The 27,059-nt window shown below is 50.0% G+C and overlaps 1 protein-coding gene across 1 annotated transcript in view; it reads left to right on the forward strand.

The window, feature by feature from the left end:
• Positions 1 to 27,059, forward strand: part of LOC137383322 (sodium/myo-inositol cotransporter 2-like) — a 132,297-nt gene that overhangs the window by 35,786 nt on the left and 69,452 nt on the right. The window contains exons 4-5 of the mRNA XM_068055994.1: positions 11,853 to 11,912; positions 14,102 to 14,206. Coding sequence (XP_067912095.1) covers positions 11,853 to 11,912; positions 14,102 to 14,206 — 165 coding nt within the window. The remainder of the gene's footprint in view (positions 1 to 11,852; positions 11,913 to 14,101; positions 14,207 to 27,059) is intronic.

Genomic DNA, 27,059 nt, shown 5'->3' on the forward strand with positions numbered 1-27,059 from the left:
GATGGGGGAGGGTAACTGTCTCTGGTGGGGGGGAGGGAACTGTGGTGGGGGGAGGGTAACTGGCTCTGATGGGGGGAGGGTAACTGTCTCTGGTGGGGGGAGGGTAACTGTCTCTGATTGGGGGAGGGTAACTGTCTCTGGTGGGGGGGAGGGAACTGTGGTAGGGGGAGGGTAACTGGTTCTGATGGGGGGTGGGTAACTGGCTCTTATAGGGGAGGGTAACTGTCTCTGGTGGGGGGGAGGGAACTGTGGTGGGGGGAGGGTTGGCTCTGATGGGGGGAGGGTAACTGTCTCTGATGGGGAGAGGGTAACTTCTCTGGTGGGAGAGGGTAACTGTCTCTGGTGTGGGGGAGGGCAACTGTCTCTGATGGGGGGAGGGTAACTGGCTCTGATTGGGGGAGGGTAACTGTCTCTGATGGGGGGAGGGTAGCTGGCTCTGATGGGGGGAGGGTAACTGTCTCTGATTGGGGGAGGGTAACTGGCTCGGATGGGGGAAGGGTAACTGTCTCTGATGGATGGAGGTTAACTGTCTCTGGTGGGGGGAGGGTAACTATCGCTGATGGATGGAGGGTAATGTCTCTGGTGGGGGGTGCGTAACTGTCTCTGATGGGGGGAGGGTAACTGCCTCTGATGGGGAGAGGGTAACTTCTCTGGTGGGGGGAGGGTAACTGTCTCTGATGGGGGAGGGAACTGTCTCTGATTGGGGGAGGGTAACTGTCTCTGATTGGGGGCGGGTAACTGTCTCTGGTGAGGGGAGGGTAACTGTCTCTGATGGGGGGAGGGTAACTGTCTATGATGGGGGAGGGTAACGTCTCTGGAGGGGGTGGGTAACTGTCTCTGATGGGGGGAGGGTAACTGTTTCTGATGGGGGGAGGGTAACTGTCTATGATGGGGGAGGGTAACTGTCTCTGGTGAGGGGAGGGTAACTGTATCTGATGGGGGGAGGGTAACTGTCTCTGGTGAGGGGAGGGTAACTGTCTATGACGGGGGAGGGTAACGTCTCTGGAGGGGGTGGGTAACTGTCTCTGATGTGGGGAGGGTAACTGTCTCTGGTGGGGGGAGGGTAACTGGCTCTGGTGGGGGAGGGTAACGTCTCTGGAGGGGGTGGGTAACTGTCTCTGATGGGGGGAGGGTAACTGTCTATGATGGGGGAGGGTAACGTCTCTGGAGGGGGTGGGTAACTGTCTCTGATGGGGGGAGGGTAACTGTCTCTGGTGGGGGGAGGGTAACTGGCTCTGGTGGGGGGAGGGAAGCTGTCTGATGGGGGGAGGGTCATGTCTCTGGTGGAAGGAGGGTAACTGTCTCTGATGGGGAGAGGGTAACTGTCTCTGATGGGGGGAGGGTAACTGTCTCTGGTGGGGGGAGGGTAACTGCCTCTGGTGGGGGGAGGGTAACTATCTCTGACAGGGGGAGGGTAACTGTCTGATGGATGGAGGGTAACTGTCACTGATGGGGGGAGGGTAACTGTCTCTGATGGGGAGAGAGTAACTGTCTCTGATGGGGGGAGGGTAACTGTCTCTGGTGGGGGGAGGGTAACTGTCTCTGGTGTGGGGAGGGTCATGTCTCTGGTGGAAGGAGGGTAACTGTCTCTGATGGGGAGAGGGGAACTGTCTCTGATGGGGGGAGGGTAACTGTCTCTGGTGGGGGGAGGGTAACTGTCTCTGACAGGGGGAGGGTAACTGTCTCTGATGGATGGAGGATAACTGTCTCTGATGGGGTTGGGGAAACTGTCTCTGGTGGGGGGAGGGTAACTGTCTCTGATGGGGAGAGGGTAACTGTCTCTGGTGGGGGGAGGGTAACTGTCTCTGACAGGGGGAGGGTAACTGTCTCTGATGGATGGAGGATAACTGTCTCTGATGGGGGGAGGGTAACTGTCTCTGATGGGGAGAGGGTAACTGTCTCTGATGGGGGGAGGGTAACTGTCTCTGATGGGGGAGGGTAACTGTCTCTGGTGGGGGGGAGGGAACTGTGGTGGGGGGAGGGTAACATGGCTCTGATGGGGGGAGGGTAACTGTCTCTGGTGGGGGGAGTGTAACAGTCTCTGGTGGGGAGAGAGTACCTGTCTCTGATGGGGGAAGGTAACTGTCTCTGGTGTGGGGGAGGGCAACTGTCTCTGATTGGGGGAGTGTAACTGTCTGACGGGGGAGGGTAACTGGGTCTGATGGGGGGTGGGTAACTGTCTCTGGTGGGGGGAGGGTAACTGTCTCTGGTGGGGGGAGTGTAACAGTCTCTGGTGGGGAGAGGGTACCTGTCTCTGATGGGGGAGGGTAACTGTCTCTGGTGTGGGGGAGGGTAACTGTCTCTGATGGGGGGAGGGTAACTGTCTCTGGTGGGGGGAGTGTAACAGTCTCTGGTGGGGAGAGGGTACCTGTCTCTGATGGGGGAGGGTAACTGTCTCTGGTGTGGGGGAGGGCAACTGATGCGGGAGTGTAACTGTCTGACGGGGGAGGGTAACTGGCTCTGATGGGGGGTGGGTAACTGTCTCTGGTGGGGAGAGGGTAACTGTCTCTGGTGGGGGGAGTGTAACAGTCTCTGGTGGGGAGAGGGTACCTGTCTCTGATGGGGGAGGGTAACTGTCTCTGGTGTGGGGGAGGGTAACTGTCTCTGATGCGGGGAGGGTAACTGTCTCTGGTGGGGGGAGGGTAACTGGCTCTGGTGGGGGTAGGGAAGCTGTCTGATGGGGGGAGGGTAACTGGGTCTGATGGGGGGAGGGTAACTGTCTCTGGTGGGGGAAGGGTAACTGTCTCTGGTGGGGGGAGGGTAACTGTCTCTGGTGGGGAGAGGGTAACGTCTCTGGTGAGGGGAGGGTAACTGTCTGATGGGGGGAGGGTAATGTCTCTGATGGGTGGAGGGTAACTGTCTGATGGGGGGAGGGTAATGTCTCTGGTGGAAGGAGGGTAACTGTCTCTGATGTGGGGAGGGTAACTGTCAATGGTGGGGGGAGGGTAACTGTCTCTGGTGTGGGGAGGGTAACTGTCTCTGATGGGGAGAGGGTAACTGTCTCTGATTGGGGGAGGGTCATGTCTCTGGTGGAAGGAGGGTAACTGTCTCTGATGGGGAGAGGGGAACTGTCTCTGATGGGGGGAGGGTAACTGTCTCTGGTGGGGGGAGGGTAACTGTCTCTGACAGGGGGAGGGTAACTGTCTCTGATAGGGGAGGGTAACTGTCTCTGGTGTGGGGGAGGGAACTGTCTGGTGGGGGGATGGTAACTGGCTGTGATGGGGGAAGGGTAACTGTCTCTGATTGGGGGAGGGTAACTGTCTCTGGTGGGGGGGAGGGAACTGTGGTGGGGGGGAGGGTAACTGGCTCTGATGGGGGGAGGGTAACTGCCTCTGATGGGGGAGGGTAACTGTCTCTGGTGGGGGGGAGGGAACTGTGGTGTGGGGAGGGTAACTGGCTCTGATGGGGGGAGGGTAACTGTCTCTGATGGTGGAGGGTAACTGTCTCTGGTGGGGGGGAGGGAACTGTGGTGGGGGGAGGGTAACTGGCTCTGATGGGGGGAGGGTAACTGTCTCTGATGGGGAGAGGGTAACTTCTCTGGTGGGAGAGGGTAACTGTCTCTGGTGTGGGGGAGGGCAACTGTCTCTGATGGGGGGAGGGTAACTGGCTCTGATTGGGGGAGGGTAACTGTCTCTGATGGGGGGAGGGTAGCTGGCTCTGATGGGGGGAGGGTAACTGTCTCTGATTGGGGGAGGGTAACTGGCTCGGATGGGGGAAGGGTAACTGTCTCTGATGGATGGAGGTTAACTGTCTCTGGTGGGGGGAGGGTAACTGTCGCTGATGGATGGAGGGTAATGTCTCTGGTGGGGGGTGCGTAACTGTCTCTGATGGGGGGAGGGTAACTGCCTCTGATGGGGAGAGGGTAACTTCTCTGGTGGGGGGAGGGTAACTGTCTCTGATGGGGGAGGGAACTGTCTCTGATTGGGGGAGGGTAACTGTCTCTGATTGGGGGCGGGTAACTGTCTCTGGTGAGGGGAGGGTAACTGTCTCTGATGGGGGGAGGGTAACTGTCTATGATGGGGGAGGGTAACGTCTCTGGAGGGGGTGGGTAACTGTCTCTGATGGGGGGAGGGTAACTGTTTCTGATGGGGGGAGGGTAACTGTCTATGATGGGGGAGGGTAACTGTCTCTGGTGAGGGGAGGGTAACTGTATCTGATGGGGGGAGGGTAACTGTCTCTGGTGAGGGGAGGGTAACTGTCTATGACGGGGGAGGGTAACGTCTCTGGAGGGGGTGGGTAACTGTCTCTGATGTGGGGAGGGTAACTGTCTCTGGTGGGGGGAGGGTAACTGGCTCTGGTGGGGGAGGGTAACGTCTCTGGAGGGGGTGGGTAACTGTCTCTGATGGGGGGAGGGTAACTGTCTATGATGGGGGAGGGTAACGTCTCTGGAGGGGGTGGGTAACTGTCTCTGATGGGGGGAGGGTAACTGTCTCTGGTGGGGGGAGGGTAACTGGCTCTGGTGGGGGGAGGGAAGCTGTCTGATGGGGGGAGGGTCATGTCTCTGGTGGAAGGAGGGTAACTGTCTCTGATGGGGAGAGGGTAACTGTCTCTGATGGGGGGAGGGTAACTGTCTCTGGTGGGGGGAGGGTAACTGCCTCTGGTGGGGGGAGGGTAACTATCTCTGACAGGGGGAGGGTAACTGTCTGATGGATGGAGGGTAACTGTCACTGATGGGGGGAGGGTAACTGTCTCTGATGGGGAGAGAGTAACTGTCTCTGATGGGGGGAGGGTAACTGTCTCTGGTGGGGGGAGGGTAACTGTCTCTGGTGTGGGGAGGGTCATGTCTCTGGTGGAAGGAGGGTAACTGTCTCTGATGGGGAGAGGGGAACTGTCTCTGATGGGGGGAGGGTAACTGTCTCTGGTGGGGGGAGGGTAACTGTCTCTGACAGGGGGAGGGTAACTGTCTCTGATGGATGGAGGATAACTGTCTCTGATGGGGGGAGGGTAACTGTCTCTGGTGGGGGGAGGGTAACTGTCTCTGATGGGGAGAGGGTAACTGTCTCTGATGGGGGGAGGGTAACTGTCTCTGATGGGGGAGGGTAACTGTCTCTGGTGGGGGGGAGGGAACTGTGGTGGGGGGAGGGTAACATGGCTCTGATGGGGGGAGGGTAACTGTCTCTGGTGGGGGGAGTGTAACAGTCTCTGGTGGGGAGAGAGTACCTGTCTCTGATGGGGGAAGGTAACTGTCTCTGGTGTGGGGGAGGGCAACTGTCTCTGATTGGGGGAGTGTAACTGTCTGACGGGGGAGGGTAACTGGGTCTGATGGGGGGTGGGTAACTGTCTCTGGTGGGGGGAGGGTAACTGTCTCTGGTGGGGGGAGTGTAACAGTCTCTGGTGGGGAGAGGGTACCTGTCTCTGATGGGGGAGGGTAACTGTCTCTGGTGTGGGGGAGGGTAACTGTCTCTGATGGGGGGAGGGTAACTGTCTCTGGTGGGGGGAGTGTAACAGTCTCTGGTGGGGAGAGGGTACCTGTCTCTGATGGGGGAGGGTAACTGTCTCTGGTGTGGGGGAGGGCAACTGATGCGGGAGTGTAACTGTCTGACGGGGGAGGGTAACTGGCTCTGATGGGGGGTGGGTAACTGTCACTGGTGGGGGGAGGGTAACTGTCTCTGGTGGGGGGAGTGTAACAGTCTCTGGTGGGGAGAGGGTACCTGTCTCTGATGGGGGAGGGTAACTGTCTCTGGTGTGGGGGAGGGTAACTGTCTCTGATGGGGGGAGGGTAACTGTCTCTGGTGGGGGGAGGGTAACTGGCTCTGGTGGGGGTAGGGAAGCTGTCTGATGGGGGGAGGGTAACTGGGTCTGATGAGGGGAGGGTAACTGTCTCTGGTGGGGGAAGGGTAACTGTCTCTGGTGGGGGGAGGGTAACTGTCTCTGGTGGGGAGAGGGTAACGTCTCTGGTGAGGGGAGGGTAACTGTCTGATGGGGGGAGGGTAATGTCTCTGATGGGTGGAGGGTAACTGTCTGATGGGGGGAGGGTAATGTCTCTGGTGGAAGGAGGGTAACTGTCTCTGATGTGGGGAGGGTAACTGTCAATGGTGGGGGGAGGGTAACTGTCTCTGGTGTGGGGAGGGTAACTGTCTCTGATTGGGGGAGGGTCATGTCTCTGGTGGAAGGAGGGTAACTGTCTCTGATGGGGAGAGGGGAACTGTCTCTGATGGGGGGAGGGTAACTGTCTCTGGTGGGGGGAGGGTAACTGTCTCTGACAGGGGGAGGGTAACTGTCTCTGATAGGGGAGGGTAACTGTCTCTGGTGTGGGGGAGGGAACTGTCTGGTGGGGGGATGGTAACTGGCTGTGATGGGGGAAGGGTAACTGTCTCTGATTGGGGGAGGGTAACTGTCTCTGGTGGGGGGGAGGGAACTGTGGTGGGGGGGAGGGTAACTGGCTCTGATGGGGGGAGGGTAACTGCCTCTGATGGGGGAGGGTAACTGTCTCTGGTGGGGGGGAGGGAACTGTGGTGTGGGGAGGGTAACTGGCTCTGATGGGGGGAGGGTAACTGTCTCTGATGGTGGAGGGTAACTGTCTCTGGTGGGGGGGAGGGAACTGTGGTTGGGGGAGGGTAACTGGCTCTGATGGGGGGAGGGTAACTGTCTCTGGTGGGGGGAGGGTGACTGTCTCTGATTGGGGGAGGGTAACTGTCTCTGGTGGGGGGGGAGGGAACTGTGGTGGGGGGAGGGTAACTGGTTCTGATGGGGGGTGGGCAACTGGCTCTTATGGGGGAGGGTAACTGTCTCTGGTGGGGGGGAGGGAACTGTGGTGGGGGGAGGGTTGGCTCTGATGGGGGGAGGGTAACTGTCTCTGATGGGGAGAGGGTAACTTCTCTGGTGGGAGAGGGTAACTGTCTCTGGTGTGGGGGAGGGCAACTGTCTCTGATGGGGGGAGGGTAACTGGCTCTGATTGGGGGATGGTAACTGTCTCTGATGGGGGGAGGGTAGCTGGCTCTGATGGGGGGAGGGTAACTGTCTCTGATTTGGGGAGGGTAACTGGCTCGGATGGGGGAAGGGTAACTGTCTCTGATTGGGGCAGGGTAACTGTCTCTGGTGGTGGGAGGGTAACTGTCTCTGATGGATGGAGGTTAACAGTCTCTGGTGGGGGGAGGGTAACTGTCGCTGATGGATGGAGGGTAATGTCTCTGGTGGGGGGTGCGTAACTGTCTCTGATGGGGGGAGGGTAACTGTCTCTGATGGGGAGAGGGTAACTTCTCTGGTGGGGGGAGGGTAACTGTCTCTGATGGGGGAGGGAACTGTCTCTGATTGGGGGAGGGTAACTGTCTCTGATTGGGGGAGGGTAACTGTCTCTGATTGGGGGCGGGTAACTGTCTCTGGTGAGGGGAGGGTAACTGTCTCTGATGGGGGGAGGGTAACTGTCTATGATGGGGGAGGGTAACGTCTCTGGAGGGAGTGGGTAACTGTCTCTGATGGAGGGAGGGTAACTGTTTCTGATGGGGGGAGGGTAACTGTCTATGATGGGGGAGGGTAACTGTCTCTGGTGGGGGGAGGTTAACTGTCTCTGGTGAGGGGAGGGTAACTGTATCTGATGGGGGGAGGGTAACTGTCTCTGGTGAGGGGAGGGTAACTGTCTATGACGGGGGAGGGTAACGTCTCTGGAGGGGGTGGGTAACTGTCTCTGATGTGGGGAGGGTAACTGTCTCTGGTGGGGGGAGGGTAACTGGCTCTGGTGGGGGAGGGTAACATCTCTGGAGGGGGTGGGTAACTGTCTCTGATGGGGGGAGGGTAACTGTCTATGATGGGGGAGGGTAACGTCTCTGGAGGGGGTGGGTAACTGTCTCTGATGGGGGGAGGGTAACTGTCTCTGGTGGGGGGAGGGTAACTGGCTCTGGTGGGGGGAGGGAAGCTGTCTGATGGGGGGAGGGTCATGTCTCTGGTGGAAGGAGGGTAACTGTCTCTGATGGGGAGAGGGTAACTGTCTCTGATGGGGGGAGGGTAACTGTCTCTGGTGGGGGGAGGGTAACTGCCTCTGGTGGGGGGAGGGTAACTGTCTCTGACAGGGGGAGGGTAACTGTCTGATGGATGGAGGGTAACTGTCACTGATGGGGGGAGGGTAACTGTCTCTGATGGGGGGAGGGTAACTGTCTCTGGTGGGGGGAGGGTAACTGTCTCTGGTGGGGAGAGGGTAACGTCTCTGGTGAGGGGAGGGTAACTGTCTGATGGGGGGAGGGTAATGTCTCTGATGGGTGGAGGGTAACTGTCTGATGGGGGGAGGGTAACTGTCTCTGGTGGATGGAGGGTAACTGTCTCTGATGTGGGGAGGGTAACTGTCTCTGGTGGGGGGAGGGTAACTGGCTCTGGTGGGGGGAGGGAAGCTGTCTGATGGGGGGAGGGTCATGTCTCTGGTGGAAGGAGGGTAACTGTCTCTGATGGGGAGAGGGTAACTGTCTCTGATGGGGGGAGGGTAACTGTCTCTGGTGGGGGGAGGGTAACTGCCTCTGGTGGGGGGAGGGTAACTGTCTCTGACAGGGGGAGGGTAACTGTCTGATGGGGGGAGGGTAACTGTCTCTGATGGGGAGAGAGTAACTGTCTCTGATGGGGGGAGGGTAACTGTCTCTGATGGGGGGAGGGTAACTGTCTCTGGTGGGGGGAGGGTAATTGTCTCTGATGGGGGGGAGGGAACTGTGGTGGGGGGAGGGTAACTGGCTCTGATGGGGGGAGGGTAACTGTCTCTGGTGGGGGGAGGGTAACTGTCTCTGATTGGGGGAGGGTAACTGTCTCTGGTGGGGGGGAGGGAACTGTGGTGGGGGGAGGGTAACTGGTTCTGATGGGGGGTGGGTAACTGGCTCTTATGGGGGAGGGTAACTGTCTCTGGTGGGGGGGAGGGAACTGTGGTGGGGGGAGGGTAACCGGCTCTGATGGGGGGAGGGTAACTGTCTATGATGGGGGAGGGTAACGTCTCTGGAGGGGGTGGGTAACTGTCTCTGATGGGGGGAGGGTAACTGTTTCTGATGGGGGGAGGGTAACTGTCTCTGGTGGGGAGAGGGTAACTGTCTCTGATGGGGAGAGAGTAACTGTCTCTGATGGGGGGAGGTAACTGTCTCTGATGGATGGAGGGTAACTGTATCTGGTGGGGGGAGGGTAACTGTCTCTGGTGGGGAGAGGGTAACGTCTCTGGTGAGGGGAGGGTAACTGTCTGATGGGGGAGGGTAATGTCTCTGATGGGTGGAGGGTAACTGTCTGATGGGGGGAGGGTAATGTCTCTGGTGGAAGGAGGGTAACTGTCTCTGATGGGGGGAGGGTAACTCTCTCTTGTGGGGGGAGGGTAACTGTCTCTGATGGATGGAGGGTAATGTCTCTGGTGGGGGGTGCGTAACTGTCTCTGCTGGGGGGGTAACTGTCTCTGGTGGGGGGAGGGTAACTGTCTCTGATGGGGAGAGGGTAACGTCTCTGGTGAGGGGAGGGTAACGTCTCTGGTGGGGGGAGGGTAACTGTCTGATGGATGGAGGGTGATGTCTCTGGTGGGGGTAGGGTAACTGTCTCTGATGGGGAGAGGGTAACTGTCTGATGGGGGGAGGGTAATGTCTCTGGTGGAAGGAGGGTAACTGTCTCTGATGGGGAGAGGGTAACGTCTCTGGTGGGGAGAGGGTAATGCCTCTGGTGGAAGGAGGGTAACTGTCTCTGATGGGGAGAGGGTAACGTCTCTGGTGGGGAGAGGGTAATGTCTCTGGTGGAAGGAGGGTAACTGTCTCTGATGGGGGGAGGGTAACTGTCTCTGGTGGGGTTGGATAACTGTCTCTGGGGGGTAGGATAACTGTCTCTGGGGGGTAGGATTACTTTCTCTGGGGGGTAGGATAACTGTCTCTGGGGGGTAGGATTACTGTCTCTGGGGGGTAGGATCACTGTCTCTGGGGGGTAGGATTACTGTCTCTGGGTGGTCGGATTACTGTCTATGAGGAGTAGGATAACTGTCTCTGGAGGGTAGGATAACTGTCTCTGAGGAGTAGGATAACTGTCTCTGGGGGGTAGGATTACTGTCTCTGGGGGGTAGGATAACTGTCTCTGAGGAGTAGGATAACTGCCTCTGGTGGGGTTTGATAACTGTCTCTGGGGGGTAGGATAACTGTCTCTGAGGGGTAGGATAACTGTCTCCGAGGAGTAGGATAACTGTCTCCGGGGGGTAGGATTACTGTCTCTGGGGGGTAGGATAACTGTCTCTGAGGAGTAGGATAACTGTCTCTGGGGGATAGGATTACTGTCTCTGGGGGGTAGGATAACTGTCTCTGAGGAGTAGGATAACTGCCTCTGGTGGGGTTGGATAACTGTCTCTGGGTGGTAGGATAACTGTCTCTGAGGGGTAGGATAACTGTCTCTGACGAGTAGGATAACTGTCTCTGGGGGGGTAGGATTACTGTCTCTGGGGGGTAGGATAACTGTCTCTGAGGAGTAGGATAACTGCCTCTGGTGGGGTTGGATAACTGTCTCTGAGGGGTAGGATAACTCTCTCTGGGGGGTAGGATTACTGTCTCTGGGAGGTAGGATAACTGTCTCTGGGGGGTAGGATTACTGTCTCTGGGGGGTAGGATAACTGTCTCTGGGGGGTAGGATAACTGTCTCTGGGGGTAGGATTACTGTCTCTGGGGGGTAGGATAACTGTCTCTGAGGAGTAGGATAACTGTCTCTGGGGGGTAGGATTACTGTCTCTGGGGGGTAGGATAACTGTCTCTGAGGAGTAGGATAACTGCCTCTGGTGGGGTTGGATAACTGTCTCTGGGTGGTAGGATAACTGTCTCTGACGAGTAGGATAACTGTCTCTGGGGGGTAGGATTACTGTCTCTGGGGGGTAGGATAACTGTCTCTGAGGAGTAGGATAACTGCCTCTGGTGGGGTTGGATAACTGTCTCTGAGGGGTAGGATAACTGTCTCTGGGGGGTAGGATTACTGTCTCTGGGGGGTAGGATAACTGTCTCTGGGGGGTAGGATTACTGTCTCTGGGGGGTAGGATAACTGTCTCTGGGGGGTAGGATTACTGTCTCTGGGGGGTAGGATAACTGTCTCTGAGGAGTAGGATAACTGCCTCTGGTGGGGTTGGATAACTGTCTCTGAGGGGTAGGATAACTCTCTCTGGGGGGTAGGATTACTGTCTCTGGGGGGTAGGATAACTGTCTCTGGGGGGTAGGATTACTGTCTCTGGGGGGTAGGATAACTGTCTCTGGGGGTAGGATTACTGTCTGTGGGGGGTAGGATTACTGTCTCTGAGGACTAGGATAACCGTCTCTGGTGGGGTTGGATAACTGTCTCTGGGGGGTAGGATTACTGTCTGTGGGGGGTAGGATTACTGTCTCTGAGGGGTAGGATAACTGTCTCTGCAGGGTCGGATAACTGTCTCTGGTGGGGTTGGATAACTGTCTCTGGGGGGTAGGATTACTGTCTGTGGGGGGTAGGATTACTGTCTCTGAGGGGTAGGATAACTGTCTCTGGGGGGTAGGATTACTGTCTCTGGGGGGTAGGATAACTGTCTCTGGGGGTAGGATTACTGTCTGTGGGGGGTAGGATTACTGTCTCTGAGGAGTAGGATAACTGTCTCTGGGGGTAGGATTACTGTCTGTGGGGGGTAGGATTACTGTCTCTGAGGACTAGGATAACCGTCTCTGGTGGGGTTGGATAACTGTCTCTGGGGGGTAGGATTACTGTCTGTGGGGGGTAGGATTACTGTCTCTGGTGGGGTTGGATAACTGTCTCTGGGGGGTAGGATTACTGTCTGTGGGGGGTAGGATTACTGTCTCTGAGGGGTAGGATAACTGTCTCGTTATGGGGAGGGGACGGCCACTTTGTTTAAAAGGATAATGCTGTAACACCAGGTAATATTTGATCTTATTTTCATAATTTTCTTTTCCTTTCTCTAGGGAATGTATGCTCTGATGTTGCTGGGTTGGCTCTTTCTTCCCATATATATTGCAGCTGGGGTAAGATTTCTCTAGTTTTTACAATTTCTAAAACAAACCAATTATTTTCATTGACTGGAAAATGTCTTAATTCTACTTTAAATTTGATCCCTCTCGATTTACAATTTCCATTCAACACTTCCCATAACCCCAGTGAGGGACTGAGTGAAAAGCACTCTGCAAAATACTACAACAGATCATTTATGGAGAATTCTGTTCGTGCTGGGTGGGGGGATGGGAAGATAATTGGTCTTTGGCAAAATTGCAGAACAGGCGCTAGCAAATCGGTGGGCTTGTTTGCTATCACCTGTTTTGCAATTTTGCCAAAGACCAATTTCACTCCTATGAATTGTATCCCTAAAGACTTATGTAATTCCATGCAATAAAAATAGTGTTTGATTTATGCAGCTACTGTAAACCAGTAGATCTGATTATGTTTTATGAAACAACTGTTATATATATGGTTTATCTGTTAGTGTTATAGTTTTTCTTGTCACAGTTCATTGTTTTAAACATTCCAGTTTGGCTTGATCACAACGTGCTCACTTGTCTCTGCCAGAATCTCCCACTACTCTAGGACTATCCTTGAAGGCAAATTTAATGCCAAGTTCCTTTCCTCTACTATCAACCGCCTCCTTGAATCCCACTCTCCAACCCTTCCACCCTTGCCTCCAATAAAAGATATGAGTTCATAAATTTCTTTGTCTCCAAGATGGAGACTATCTGTTCTGCTGCCTCTGCTTCTTCTCACTTCCCCTAGGTCCACTAAACAAAATCTTCTCTTCCATTCCCAACTCACTCGACCCTAACCTTTCCCTTTCTTTAGCTTCTCACCAATTTCAACCTCCTACTTTCTCTTAGTTAATTTCATCCAAAAGACCTTCCTCCTACTTCCTTGATCCCATTTCCACAAATCTCCTCACCACTCAACATCCTTCCTTTGCCCCCATATTAGCTGTTATTGTAAATGGATCTCTCTCCTCAGGCACTGCCACTCTGCTTTCTTAAAACTGTTATTATTATCCCTTCCCACAAACCTTTCCCTCAATGATCCCCCTCCCCCCCCTCCCCCCCCCCCCCACTCCACCCTGCCCACGCCACCATCCAGGCTATCACTCCATCTCCAACTTCCCTTTGCTTTTCATAAATGTATTGTTCCTCCTAGAACCATGCTAGCCTCTCCCATATCTCCCAGTTTGTGACTTTCAGTAAAGGTTGTGCCCCTCCCACAGCATTGACACAGACCTAACCAGTCGCAAATGAAGTTCTCGGTGATTGTGACCATGATACATCATTCCTTCTCATCCTCCTATGACACAGCTGATCACTTGATCCTCCTCCAACATCTCTTCTCCTGCTTTGCTTCACTTTTACCTATTCAATCATAGCCACAGCATCTCTAGCAATGACTTCTCTTCCCACTCTCACTTCCTCTTCCCACTCTCACTACCTCTCTCAACTCCTTTACTACCACTGTACTGTCAGAGTACTTGTCCAACATAGAGTCTTGGATGAATCATAACTTCCTCCAGCTAAACAATGGAAAGACGGATGCCATTATCTTCAACCCCCAACCCAAAGCTTGCCATCAAATCCATTCCACTCCCTGGCCACCCTTCTCAGGCTTATCTATATGCTCTTTTATTGTCTGGTTACAACATAACTTAAAAAATACAATCACATCTTCGCTATGCAGGCTTTTTGATATTTTAAAGTCCTAGGTCATTTCCTCCCACACTGTTTGAATGGAAAGAGGTCAGTTCTCTATGAAAATAAAGGTATCATTAACTCTGATGGGGGTAAGATCACTGCCTGTGAGGCGGTTAAGATAACTCTCTGTTGGGTGTATGGTTGCAGCTTCCATTGGGAATGACTATTTCATGGGGGTACAGTCGCTGCATCTAATGGAGGAGGGAAAAATTGCTGTTTCTGATGGGCAAAGAGGAGAGAACAGGTTATTTCCACTGATGGGAATGACAGGTCATCTGCTTCCAATTATGATGGAAGGCCAGTGCCATCGGTGGAGGGCTAAGAAGGTTCTGCCTAATCAAGATCAAAGCAATCTGAGCAAGGTTGCTACACTCATGTGAGTGGAGTGAATTCCAGGTCTATCTCTTCTGCTCACTCTCTGGACTTAATTCATTAATTGATTAATAGCTCATTACCAATTTTCATGTTTGCCCTAAGATGAACATATTATCTTTCTGCAGGTCACCACCATGCCTGAATATTTACTGAAACGATTTGGAGGGCAAAGAATTCATTTTCTTATTGCTATGCTTTCTCTGTTTGCCTATATATTCACAAAGATATCAGTAAGTCTCTGATTTATTGATTCCACATATAGTGAAAAGTTTGCTGCCATTTCCTAAAATAATCTTCACTGAAATATAAACTGAACAAGTGGGAAGATGTGTGTTTCTACTGTATATCACACTGTGACCACTTGACATATACTGTATGCCCGACATTCTGTATCCCTCATCATACCCTACCCCCAAAACACAGTATTCTTCATAATGCCATGCCTTCCACATATCGTATTACTTAGCATACAAACCCACTCATAACAATCCCTTACCATAACATATCTAAAAAACAAAAAGCAATAGTGAATCGGCAGCTCATTTTACACCCTGCCCAATTTCCTTTTCTATTGATTTCAGTGGAAAAGAAAATCAGGAGGGGTATAAAACAAGTGGGGTACAAAACGTGCCAGTGTTACAGAAGGCTCAAAGCAAGAAAATGGCAACGCCCAAGCTTCCTGGCACTTCTGCTATGGGCCGCATGACGCCCAGTGCTGGGAAAGGTTCTAGTGCAGGCGTGCCGAGTATGCGCCAGAAGCAGCAGGAGTTTTACTATCATGTTGTCAAACAGACATGCCGACTGATTTGATATTAGTTTCAGGAACTTTGTCTATGTATATCCAATGAAAGCCTGTGCTAATCACCCCCAGTGACACAGGCGTTCAGCAGCACAAGGGGCCCCCATTAGAGTTATTTAAATGGCTAGACATCAACTTGCAGGTAAGGTGTTTTTAACTTATTTCTGTTTAGGCTGTGTTTGTAGAAGTACACTGGTGTATTTTTGCAGATGTATTGGAAGGCTGGTGCTTAAAATCATGGAGGACATTGGATTTGGAGACCAAGGTATGAAGGCTGTGGTTGCAGTGCCTCTTGGTCCGCAACATTACTGTCAAGTGCAGCGAAGGCCGCAGAGAGGGGAAGCTCTGCGTGGAGGGAGGAAGAAGGAGGAGAAGGGCTCTCCCCAGAAAGTCATACCCACCAATGGTTTTTCAGGAGCACTTCTCTTACCTCTACTTGGCTCGGGAGCAGTGCCTGACGTGACTCAGGTTCAACAAGGATGTGGTAACTGAACTGTTCCAGCTCCTACAACCTAACTTGGAGCCTCACACCAGGGTGAGAACAACCCTACCAGTGGCCATCAAGGTCACAGCGGCATTGAACATTTAGTCATCTGTGTTTTTCCAGGTGGGGTGGGTGACATCTGGAACATATCTGGGAACGCCATCCATCGGAGCATCCAGAAGGTCATAGAGGCCATCTATTCCAGAAGGGGGGAGTACATCGTCTTCTTCTTCAGCAGGGACAAGCAGGGTGAGAGGGCATGTGGCTTTGCCAGGATAGTGGGATTCTCGATAGTGTAGGGCACCATTGACTGCACATACTGGGCTCTTCAGGGCCCCCGATGACAACGGAGAGAGGCAAGGAACCACAAGGGCTACCATTCTATAAACGTACAGTTGGTGTGCAACCACTCCCAATACATCATGTCAGTGAATGCCTGCTGTCCTGCCAACAGCCATCTGGTGCCTGTCAGTCATGACCACTGTCCTCAGCCCTCCTTGGAGAATCAAGGCTGAATGCTCAGGGACAAAGGACAAGTACACACAGCTGATGATCCTTTCTCAGCCACACAACCATGTAATGACAGTGGGAAAATAAGGAGATCCATAGAGCCACAAGAAACATCATGAAGCAGACAATCAGCCTGATCAAGCAACAGTTCCACTGCCTTGACCACTCAGGTGGAGCCCTACAGTACCCGCCAGAGCAGGTTTGGAAGATCGTGGTGATTGGCTGTGTCCTCCATAACATTGTCACCATGAGGGCGCAGCTGTTGCCTCCAGAAACCCTGAAGCCACTTTGGGAGGAAGAGGAGGAAGCAGCGAGGAGGAATCCTGGACACCTTCACTCTGGATGGGCTGGCAGAGAGCGCCTCTGCAGACACTGCTTTCAATAAAACTACTTCCTTTGACCACCATGGTTCCACCATTCTCCACTGTTACATCCATCCGAGATGCTCCATCACATGATCTCCTTGACCACAATCGAACAATAAAGGCCACCCACAAAAATGTTCTTATTAACATCTTTATTCAAGAAAACATTCAATTATACAAACAAAAATGAACTATTTGCCCTTGTGCAGTCCCTTAATGCCTGTCTTATGGGTGCTCTTGCCTGTCCTAGTGCTGCTACCCAGCGCTACCCCAATGGTTGCAGCATAGCTGGTGGAAGGCTGCTGACTTTCACTGGGGGAGACCACAGATGGCCTTGCAGTATGGCTTCAAACATCTCTGGGTCTTGTGGGCCCGGCTTCGGACTGTACACCTTGGCATGGGTGGCAACATTCTGGGCGGGTTGGCTGAGAGGTAACAGCAAGGGCACCAGTGGAGTGACAGTGGTGACAGAGGACAGCAGGTTCATGCACCAAGGTGCCACTGTCACTCCCATGTGGCAGCACCTCACCAATCTTAATAATCTGTTGGAGGATAGATTGTTGGACTGCTGGGAGAGCAGTGGGAGACCGCACTGGTATCTGCGGTCAAATTGGCAGCAGTCTGAGCATGCATTGCAGCAAGCCTGGATCTTATGATGTTCTTTCAGCTTCCACAGGAGCAAGGATGTCTTACTACAGTTATACAGGGCCTTGGTGAGACACATCTGGAGTATTGTGTGCAGTTTTTGTCTCCTTATCTGAGGAAGGATGTTCTTGTCATGGAGGGTGTGCAAAGAAGATTTACTAGGCTGATTCCTGGGATGGTAGAATTGAAGCATGAGGAGAGATTGGGTCGACTAGGCCTATATTCACTAGAGTTTAGAAGGGATTTCATAGAAACCTATAAAATTCTAACAGGACTAGACAGGCTAGATGCAGGGATGATGTTCCTGATGGCTGGGGAGTCCAGAACCAGGGTTCACACTCTCAGGATACGGGGTATGCCATTTAGAACCAAGATGAGGAGAAATTTCTTCACTCAGAGGGTGGTGAACCTGTGGAATTCTCTACTGCAGAAGGCAGTGGAGGCCAAGTCATTAAATATATTCAAGAAGGAGATAGATATATTTCTTAATGCCAAAGGGATCAAGGGATATGGAGAAAAAGCGGGAACAGGGTACTGAATTAGACAATCAGCCATGATCTTTCTTGAATGGCGGAGCAGGCCTGAAGGGCCAAATGGCCTACTCCTGCTCCTATTTTCTATGTTTCTATGAGACATTGTGTGGCTTCCACCAGTGCTAAAATGGGTTGTTGGTGCTGTCATGGATTTGACCACCATATCCACAATGGAATGGATGGGCTCCAAACTCTGCACAATGCCCTCTGCCATGTTGAAACCAGACTCCTCCATGCTCCCTGGCCGTGAGACAAGGCTGTCTGACAGGCCTGACAACACACCTTAGCATTTCAAATGTGCATTTTCATCAGCATTCTCCTATATGCTGTCTCATCTAAGTCCTCATCAGAGTTCCCTGCAACCCTTCTGCCACCTTGCCCTCTGCGGAACTGGCATATGAACTGTCCTATCTCTCTGTCCTGCCTGCAGCCCACAGAATCATAGAAAGGTGTGTGAGGGTGAGGTGGAGTACATGAATGTTAGACATGCATCCTGAGTGTTAGGGGCTGCTGCCGGGTGGGTGATGGGGGGGTGGGTGGATGTCGTGCATTGAGCAGCGTGAGATGCTGGTCGTTTGGTTGGTATGAAATGTCATGTGAAGGTGCACTCACTGACCTTGACCACCTGTCTGAGGTCATTAAACTTTTTCCGGCACTGCTGTCAGGTCCTTGGGGCCCGAATCCGGACATTGACCTCCCTTGCTGTACCTGCTCCATCCATTTTGGACAGTTTGCCTTGAGAGCCTCCTGCAGAAACATGTTCAGTTTCCTTCTGTCCTCCTCCATGACTAATGCTTTCAGCATTGCATTGCTAAACTAGGGAACTCTCTCTCTTCCCTTTTGTTCAATTTCCCTTGTGCTGAATAGCAGCAATAGCAGTCAGCAGCAGCCTCCTGTGATTCAGTGCAGCTTCCTTTTAAGGGAGACCAGACTGCCTCTAAGAGCTGAAGGCTAGTTGTAATGTGTGCTAGCTTCACATGCCATTGGGTCAACAGTTGTGCGTGCAGCCAGACAGTAGCATGGGTTGTGTTGGGCTGCCTATCAAAATCATGGAAATGAGGGGGAGCACAAAGTTTGCATGCTGTCTGTTTCAACAGGATTGGACAGGGGCAGGACACAAATCGTGACCTCCATGCCCCAAAACAGGGGCAAACAAATTTTTAGCCCTATATCTTCAGTGTACTATATTCCTTACAATAACGTACCCCAAACATATTTGCCAGGGATTTCCTAGGTGGTTTTCCTGATGAGCCACAGTAATTTTGGAATATTGGCAGAAACCCCATTTATGTATGGGGTGTATCCAGGATTTCTTACAGTCTTGGCAGCCGATCACGGTAGGAAATCTCCGGCGATTATATGCCTCCAATTCCATTTCCCCCAACGATTCTACCTATCCACACCATAATCCCAACACACTGTATTCCTCATTAATGCCATATACCCCAATGCATATTTACAAGGAAATTACAGAAAGATGCAAGAATTATAGAGTAGTTGTAATGGGGCACTTTAATTTTCTAATATAGACTGAAATAGTAACACGACAAAGGGCAGAGATGGGCAAGAGGTTCCAGAGTGCATTCAGGAGAATTTTCTACATCAGTGTTTCTGGGGAATGAAGTGGGTCAAATGAATCAAGTGTCAGTCGGGGAATATTTAGGGGACAGTGACCATAGCATCATAAGGTTTAGGTTAGCTATGGAAAAGGACAAGGAGCAATCCAGAGTAAAGATAATTAATTGGAGGAGGGCCAACTTCAATGGAGTAGAAACGGATCTGGCCCAAGTAAATTGGAATCAAAGATTGGAAGGCAAAACTGTAACTGAGCAATGGACTTCTTTTAAAAAGGAGATAGCTCGGGTACAGTCAAGGTATAGTCCCATGAGGAGGAAATGTAGGGCAAACAGATCCAGAGCTCCCTGGATGACAAAAGAGATAGAGAGTAAGCTGAAGCAGAAAAAGGGTGCCTATGACAGATGTCAGGTGGATAATACAATTGGGAGCCAGGCAGAATATAGAAGGTTCAGTGGGAAAGTGAAAAAAGAAATAAGAGAAGCAAAGAGAGAGTATGAGAAGAGACTTGTGCTAACATAAAAGGGAATCTAAATGTCATCTATGGGCTTATAAATAGTAAAAGGGTGGTAAAAGGAGGAGTGGGGCTGAGGGACCTATAAGGGGATTTACGCATGGAGGCAGAGGGCATGGCTGAGGTACTAAATGAGTACTTTGCACCTGTCTTTATCAAGGAAGAAGATGCTGCCCAAGTCATGGTGAAAGAGTATGTAGTTGAGACACTGGATGGGATAAAAATCAATAAGAACAGGTATTAGAAAGGCTGACTGTACTTAAAGTTGAGATGCATCCAAGGATACTGAGGGAAGTAAGGGTGGAAATTGGGGAGACACAGGCCATAATCTTCCAATCCTCCTTTGGTACAGGGGTGGTGCCAGAGGACCGGCGAATTTCACATGTTACACCCTTGTTCAGAAAAGTGTGTAAAGATATGTCCAGCAACGACACGCCAGTCAGTTTAACCTTGACAGTGGGAAAGCTTTTAGAAACGATATTTCGTGACAAAATTAATAGTCACTTGGACAAAAGTGGATTAGTTAAGGAAAGCCAGCACAGATTTGTTAAGGGCAAATCATGTTTAACTAATTTGCTTAAGTTTTTGATGAAGTAACTGAGGATTGATTAGGGTAATGCGGTTGATGAGGTGTACATGGACTTCCAAAAGACATTTGATAAAGTGGACAGTAGAATGTCAATGGACATATTATTAATTTCAAATTGGAGACAGGTGCAAGTGCCACAATGTTGTCAGACCAAGAGTCACTGTTGTCAACACATTTCTTATAACCTGCTGACACTCAGTTACACGGTCCAGGAGGGATTGAACTGAAAGTCAAGGGAAGACGGATAATGGAAACACTATACGTTCTAAAAAAAACCCAAGAGATTTCTCTGTTAAGCAGAAAAGCGTGCTTAGACCTACATCTAATTAAAAAGTGGATGAAATCAAACAGCCAGAGTCCAACAGTCGCTTTCAAGCAGACTTTCCAAAGCTATTTTCAGGTCTCGAAAGACTGAAGACTGAGTATAGCATAACGTTAAGAGAAGATGCCAGACCCATTTGTATCTTTACACCAAGAAAGATACCACACCCATTGATGAACCAAGTTCAACATCAGTTGGAAGAGATGACCAGAACGGGAGTAATTTCTCCAGTCACGAAATCAGCAGAGTGGTGTTTGGCTATGGTTCCAGTTCCAAAACCAAATCGTATTCTTCGTATCCGTGTGGACTTAACACAGCTTAACAAAGCCATGGCAAGGGAAATCCATCCTATATCTTCAGTGGAGGAAAGCCTGGCAAAGCTATCTAAAAGCATAATGTTCACTAAACCTGCGCGAATAGTGCCATTTGGTCGGTTCAGTTGGACAAAAAGTCAAGATCACTTATGACATTTATCACACCATTTGGAAGATATTGCTTCAATTGTTTCCCATTTGCTATAACAGCTGCACCTGAAATCTTCCAAAGGACCATATCCAACATTCTGAAAAGCCTCAAAGGGGTGATATGTCACATGGATGACATCCTGGTCCAAGGGGAATCCATCGAAGAACATGACCAGGGAATAAAAGTGGTTTTAAGTTGTCTTCAAGAAGAAGGGCTGACACTTAATAATAAGTGTGAATTCTCAAAAATGCCATTTCGTTTCTTAGGACATATTGTAAGTAAGAAGGGCATAACGGCAGATCTGTAAAAGATGAGAGCCATTAGTGAATTCCCAATCTCAACTTCAGTCCAACATCTGCAAAGATTCCTTGGAATGATGAATCAGTTGGCAAAACTTTTACCCAATTTGCCAATAAGACAACTCTTTGAAAAAGATCAAGTGTGATATTGGAACACACATCAAGAGCAGGCATTTTGAAGAATTAAGGAGATGCTAATCTCACCAGAGATATTAACACATTACAACCCTTCATTACCAACTATAATTGCAGCAGAAGCTTCATCTACAGGGTATGGGGCAGTCGTCTTTCAAGAACAGCCAATTGGTTGTCAAAGACCGATCTATTAAGCTTTGTCCAACACAGCGACCAGAGTTGCTGTCATTGAAAAAGAAGCACTTGCAGTCAAGTGGGCTTGCGAGAAGTTTTCTGATTACATTATTGTCCTGAAAGTGGTTATTGAGACAGACCACAAACCCTTGGTTTCCTGACTGGATGAGAAGGAAATTGCAAACATGCTTCCAAGAATTCAAAGATTGCAATTGAGGCTAATGAGATATACCTACGAGATGATATATGTTCAGGGAAAGATGCAAACCTCTGCTGATGCATTGTCAAGAACAAGTGTTGACCATCCTACACAACAGGATGTTAACTTTGTTGAAGAGATAGTGTCATATTCACAGTACACAGTGTCACAACGGCCTGCAAGTACACAGAAATTTCAAGAAATTCGTCACGCTCAAAAGCGAGATGAGAAATGCATTCGGATACACCAGTATTGTACACAAGGTTGGCCACAGGAATGTCCTCATGGGTAGGTAATGAAAATTTCCTTCAAATTCAGGAGACATTTCACAATTGTAGATGATTTGCTGGTGTATAACGACAGGCTAGTCATTCCAATTTCTCTTTGATCAGATATCTTGGCAAGAATCCATCAAGGCCACATGGGAATCACAAAATGCAGAGCACGAGCTCAATCATCTGTTTGGTGGCCAGGTATATCCAGACATAGAAAACATGATCTTGAATTGCCGGGTATGTGTAGTACACAGACTAGACCAGAAGGAACCTCTGATGACTATACAATTTCTAACCAAACTATGGGAACATCGAGGAATGGATTTATTTATATACAATGGAAAATCTTACATCATAGTGATGAATTATTTTTCAAGATGGATTGAAGTGAAAAGATTGTACTCAACAACAACAAAATCTCTTATTAGATCTTCACAAGAGGTCTTTGCAACGCATGGTATTCCTGGCAAGGTTCTGTCAGACAATGGACCACTGTTTGCAAATGAATACTTCACACAATTTGCAAGGAAGTGGGGATTTGAACAATTCACAAGTTCCCCCGTTACCCTCAATCGAATGGTAAAGTGGAGAGAGGAGTATGAGCAATGAAATCGTTGTTGAAGAAAAATGAAGATCTTCCAAATGCACGATTGAATTATTGATCTACTCCATTGTTAAGTGGACTTTCACCTTCAGAGCTGTTGATGGGGAGGAAGCTAAAAACTCAACTTCCTATTTTAACTAGAAAACTGTTTCCAGGACTAGATGTGCAAGACTATAAAAAAAAGCTCAAGGCAGAGACAAGTCTTACAGGAACCAACAAGCTCGCAACTTTGTACTAGAAACACACCAACGTTAAAGGATGGAGAGAAGGTATGGATACGAGATCTAGGACATGAAGGTAGAGTCATCCAGAGAGATGAAGTTCATCTGAGATCTTATGTAGTACACCCGAGGGTTCTATATGCCAAAATAGGAGAAACCTTATCCCTATTCTTCAAACTCAACAACCAGTCATATATCTGGAGGAATCAGGTGATGATCAAGAAACCCAGAGACAACAGGATACTACAAACATTGGTCAAGGCCATCCAAGTCATCGAACAGGACTTTCAGGAAAGACTACTGATCTTCAAAGTCTGACAAGAACACAATCAGCGAGAGTCGTGAAGTCTCCTAATAGACTGAATCGGTGATGTCAGAGACTTGGGGGGAGATGGGGTAGCATGTAACGTCAAAATGAATGACTGTATATATATCAAAAATATGGACAAAGACTTGGGGGCAGGTGTAGTATAAGGGTCTGAAAGGATTAATATTTGAGACAATGAGAGTAACCCCTCCCACTGTAGTGATGATGATGTAATAGTCACATGGCTTGGAAGAAGCTAGAGGCATGAGACGTGCTAACTGGATATGCTTAATGTCAGTGTAAATAGTTATGTATATAAAATAAACAAGTTGCTATTTAGCCAAACAAACTATGCTAACAACAATATACAACATCCAACAATGCAGCGTTCCGTCTATACTGCACTGGAGCATCAGCCTTGATTTTTGTACTCAAGCCCTGGGGTGGGGTCTTGTGACTCAGAGGCAAGAGTGCTACCAACTGGGCCACAGTTGACACAAACTTAGAAGCAAATGAATAATTACAGAGACAGCAGGAGAAATACCAAAGTAAGTGGAAGCACCTTTGTGTCCATGAATCCTGAAAAACTAGGCTGTGATCCAACTGGTTAGAACCAATGTTCTCCAGCACCGACCCTATTGGAGTTTGTAAAGTCAGCAGGATTTCACCTCATTTGCATGGGGCTGGCAGGTGCCTGTGCTACCAAAGGTGCTTTCGCATGTTCCATGCAGCCAAGTAATACAGTGCCCACCTATCAGACAGGGTTCCCAAAGCACCCCTCCAGATCCCTTTGAGTACCCTCACCCCTATATTTAAGGGGTCAGATCCAGATTTTGTTTAATTCCCAGTTTTTAGGAATCAAGGGCACTTATCCCCCGCCCAATGGGCTTACTGCCCATCTGGAGGCTGGTACCTCATCTCTCCCAACATACCAGCCTCCAGTCCAATGTCAGATCCAACTAAACCAGGAAAGTAGGAACTCCCAGTGTAGAGAGGCTATACCCCTGGATCTGCCCCTGGATCAGCTTCTGACATTATTGACCTTGTAAGGGGCAGGTAGAAGCTGTGCCTCTTACAAAGCCAACTTGAAAATCCAATAAATGGCAGGGACTTGCTCAAACCAAATTTCTGCTGTTTTCTGTTGGGTTCCAGTGGACCCTGCTGGAGTTACAGCAGTGTGGCAGAACCTCCAAGGAATTCCAGGGCAATGTGTACTATTCCTTCATAGAAGGCATGAACCCAATGTAAATATTCCCTGACGGAGATAACCTGCAAAGGACATACATAACTTTTACCCCATTTTACAATAATCTGTCATTGAGGGGAAATAGCATGGCACAATTGCAGTGGAATATAATAATATCATGTATATAACATTCCCAATTTCATCTTCAAAAGACTACCAGCAATTGAAACACTATAAAAGCTAATTTGAAAAGGCAGGATGTGGTCTGGTGGTACTGTTTTTGTTCTCAAACTCTTGCTACCATCTCCATAAATCTGTTCTACCTGTAGGCCAAGGCAGCTCACAATCACTGGGAGAGAACTAGGAAAAGCAGTGGGTCGCCTGTAATGAAACAATGGAGAGGTTGAGAAGATGGCCCTCATCCTTTTCAGTCTTAAAAATGTCAAGTGTGTTGGTGTAGTGAATTTAGAGGCATACTGCCACCATCCAGCAAGGATTTTTCATCTATCACAATTGTTCCCAAACTGAGGAGCTCAGAGGAAGTGGGGCATAGATGCTGGCACTGTAGGTTATGCCTAGCACCCCAACTGCTTAAATGCAAGCACATGTAGTCACATCCTCAAAAATGTAAGGTAGTGAGGTCCAAAGGTAGTTAGTTGATTCATAATTCAGAAGAAAGGAAGAGCAAGTGGTGGTGACAGGAATGAAAGAGGAATGATAAACACAGGGTGATGTCCCATGATGTTTAACTGGTATATGAACATCAATATTTTACTTGGCCTGCCTTCGGACAGGAGTTAGTTAGGACATCCTGCAATAGCCGATGGAGTCCATTATCGTCAGCCTGCAACAAATGGTGAAGAACATGCAGGAGTGCATTTTTGATATCAATGCAGTACCATGGAGCAAGCCACAACTTCATGCCCAACTGTGGGAGGGAGTTCCCAAAGTTGTTGTTTGCCCTCCGAGGCGAAGGTGACCATGTCCATCATCTTGGGCGTTTGGTAGGGTTTCAGTGGGTATGTAGTTGACTGCTGAGGCCAAATTGTGCCCAAAAGTTTCTGCAGCAAATAGGGCAGGATACCACAGGTGACTGAGTTTTGGACGAGCCGCTGGCTTGGGATTTCCTCTCCTTCCATTTTCTCTCTGCCTCTGATATGCGCTTGCTTTCCAAGGAGGCCGCACCCTTTTTTATTTGGTTGTGCCAGGTGCAGCGAACCTGGGTGAGCTTCTCCCAGGACTTGGGGTCGATATCAAAACTCCTAACCGTAACCTTCAGAGTGTCCTTGTAGTGTTTCTTTTGACTGCCATGAGAGTGCACCCCAGACACAAGCTCCCCATAGAAGATTCACTTTGGTAAGCAAATGTCAGGCATTCTGGCTAAATGACCAGCCCAATTCAGTTGTGACTGTCTCAATATGGTGTGGATGTTTGGCATGCTAGCTCGGGTGAGCACCTCAGTGTCTGGTATTTTGTCCTGCCTGTAATCTTTAGAAGCTTCCATAGGCAGCTCAAATGAAAATGGTTGAACTTTTTAACATGACACTGGTACACAGTCCAAGTCTCACATTCATAGAGCAGAGTAGGCAGGACTATTTCTCTATAGACTTTCAGTTTGGTGGGCAGATTTACTCCTGTTCATTCCCAGACTGATGTTAGAAGTCTGTTGAAGGCTACACTTGCTTTGAAAATTCTTGCACATGTCTCATCATCCATGCAGACAGCATGAGAGAGAGCATGCTGCTGAGATGAGTGAACTTATCCACTGTTGACAGGTTCTGGTCATGAACAGAAACCTTGGGCTCGAAATAGAGCTTTCCTAGAGCATTACTTCAGCTTTCTTTGTGCTGTCATAAGGCCAGAGTTGTCGCATGCATTGGTGACCAAGTCTATGCGACATTGCATGTCCAGGTCTGAACTGGCAACCAGTACACAGTCATCGACAAACAAGAAATTGTGAAGTATGTCCTTGGGGACCTTGGAGTTTGCCCAGAGTCGCCTCAGATAGAGCAGCTTCCCGTCCGTGAGATATCTGATTTCGATGCCAGCATCACCATCATGGAAGGCATTGGAGAGCATGGCAGAGACAAAATGTGCTGAGGAAGGTTGGTGCTAGCACACAGCTCTGCTGAACTCCCTTAGTAACTGGGAATGGGTTAGAAGACTCACCATTATCCAGCCCATGTGCGAGCATACCATCATGGAACTGTTGAATCATTGTGATGAATTTTCCAGGGCAGCTGAATTTCTCCATTACCTTCCAAAGACTGTCATGACTGACTGTGTCAAAGGACTTGGTCTGGTCAAGAAACATGGTATAGAGGTCCATGTTCTGTTCTTGGCATTCCTCCTGGAGCTGTCTAACGACAAACACCATATCAGTGGTTCTGCGACCTGTTCCAAAACTGCACTGACTCTCTGGCAGCAGATCCTGGTCAAGATATTGCACTAAGCGGTTCAGAAGGATTCTGGCAAAGATTTTGCCAGTGATGGCGAGGAGTGAGAGTCCTCTGTGAGTGTTGCAAGATTGGTGAGTTCCTTTCTCCTTGTGCAGGTGGACAATGGATGCATCTTTGTATTCTTGCGGGGTAGTTCCTTGCTCCCGCATAGACTGAAGGAGTTCAGTGAGCTTCTTGACCAGGCATTGACCTCCAGCTTTGTAGACCTCTGCTAAGATAGCATTAGCTCCTGGAGTTTTGCAACTGGACAGGAGTTTCATAGGTTTTGTCGTTGCTAACAGCATGTGAGGGTCAACAAGAGAAAAGTTGATGGCAACCTGTGGCAGCCTGTTGATAGCTTCTTCATTGATGGATGAAGACCAGTTGAGAATGTGGTTAAAGTGCTCTACCCATCTTTCTAGAATTTGGGCTTTTTCTGTGAGC

This window comes from Heterodontus francisci, chromosome 24, assembly GCF_036365525.1.
Source record: "Heterodontus francisci isolate sHetFra1 chromosome 24, sHetFra1.hap1, whole genome shotgun sequence".
Lineage (NCBI taxonomy): Eukaryota > Metazoa > Chordata > Chondrichthyes > Heterodontiformes > Heterodontidae > Heterodontus > Heterodontus francisci.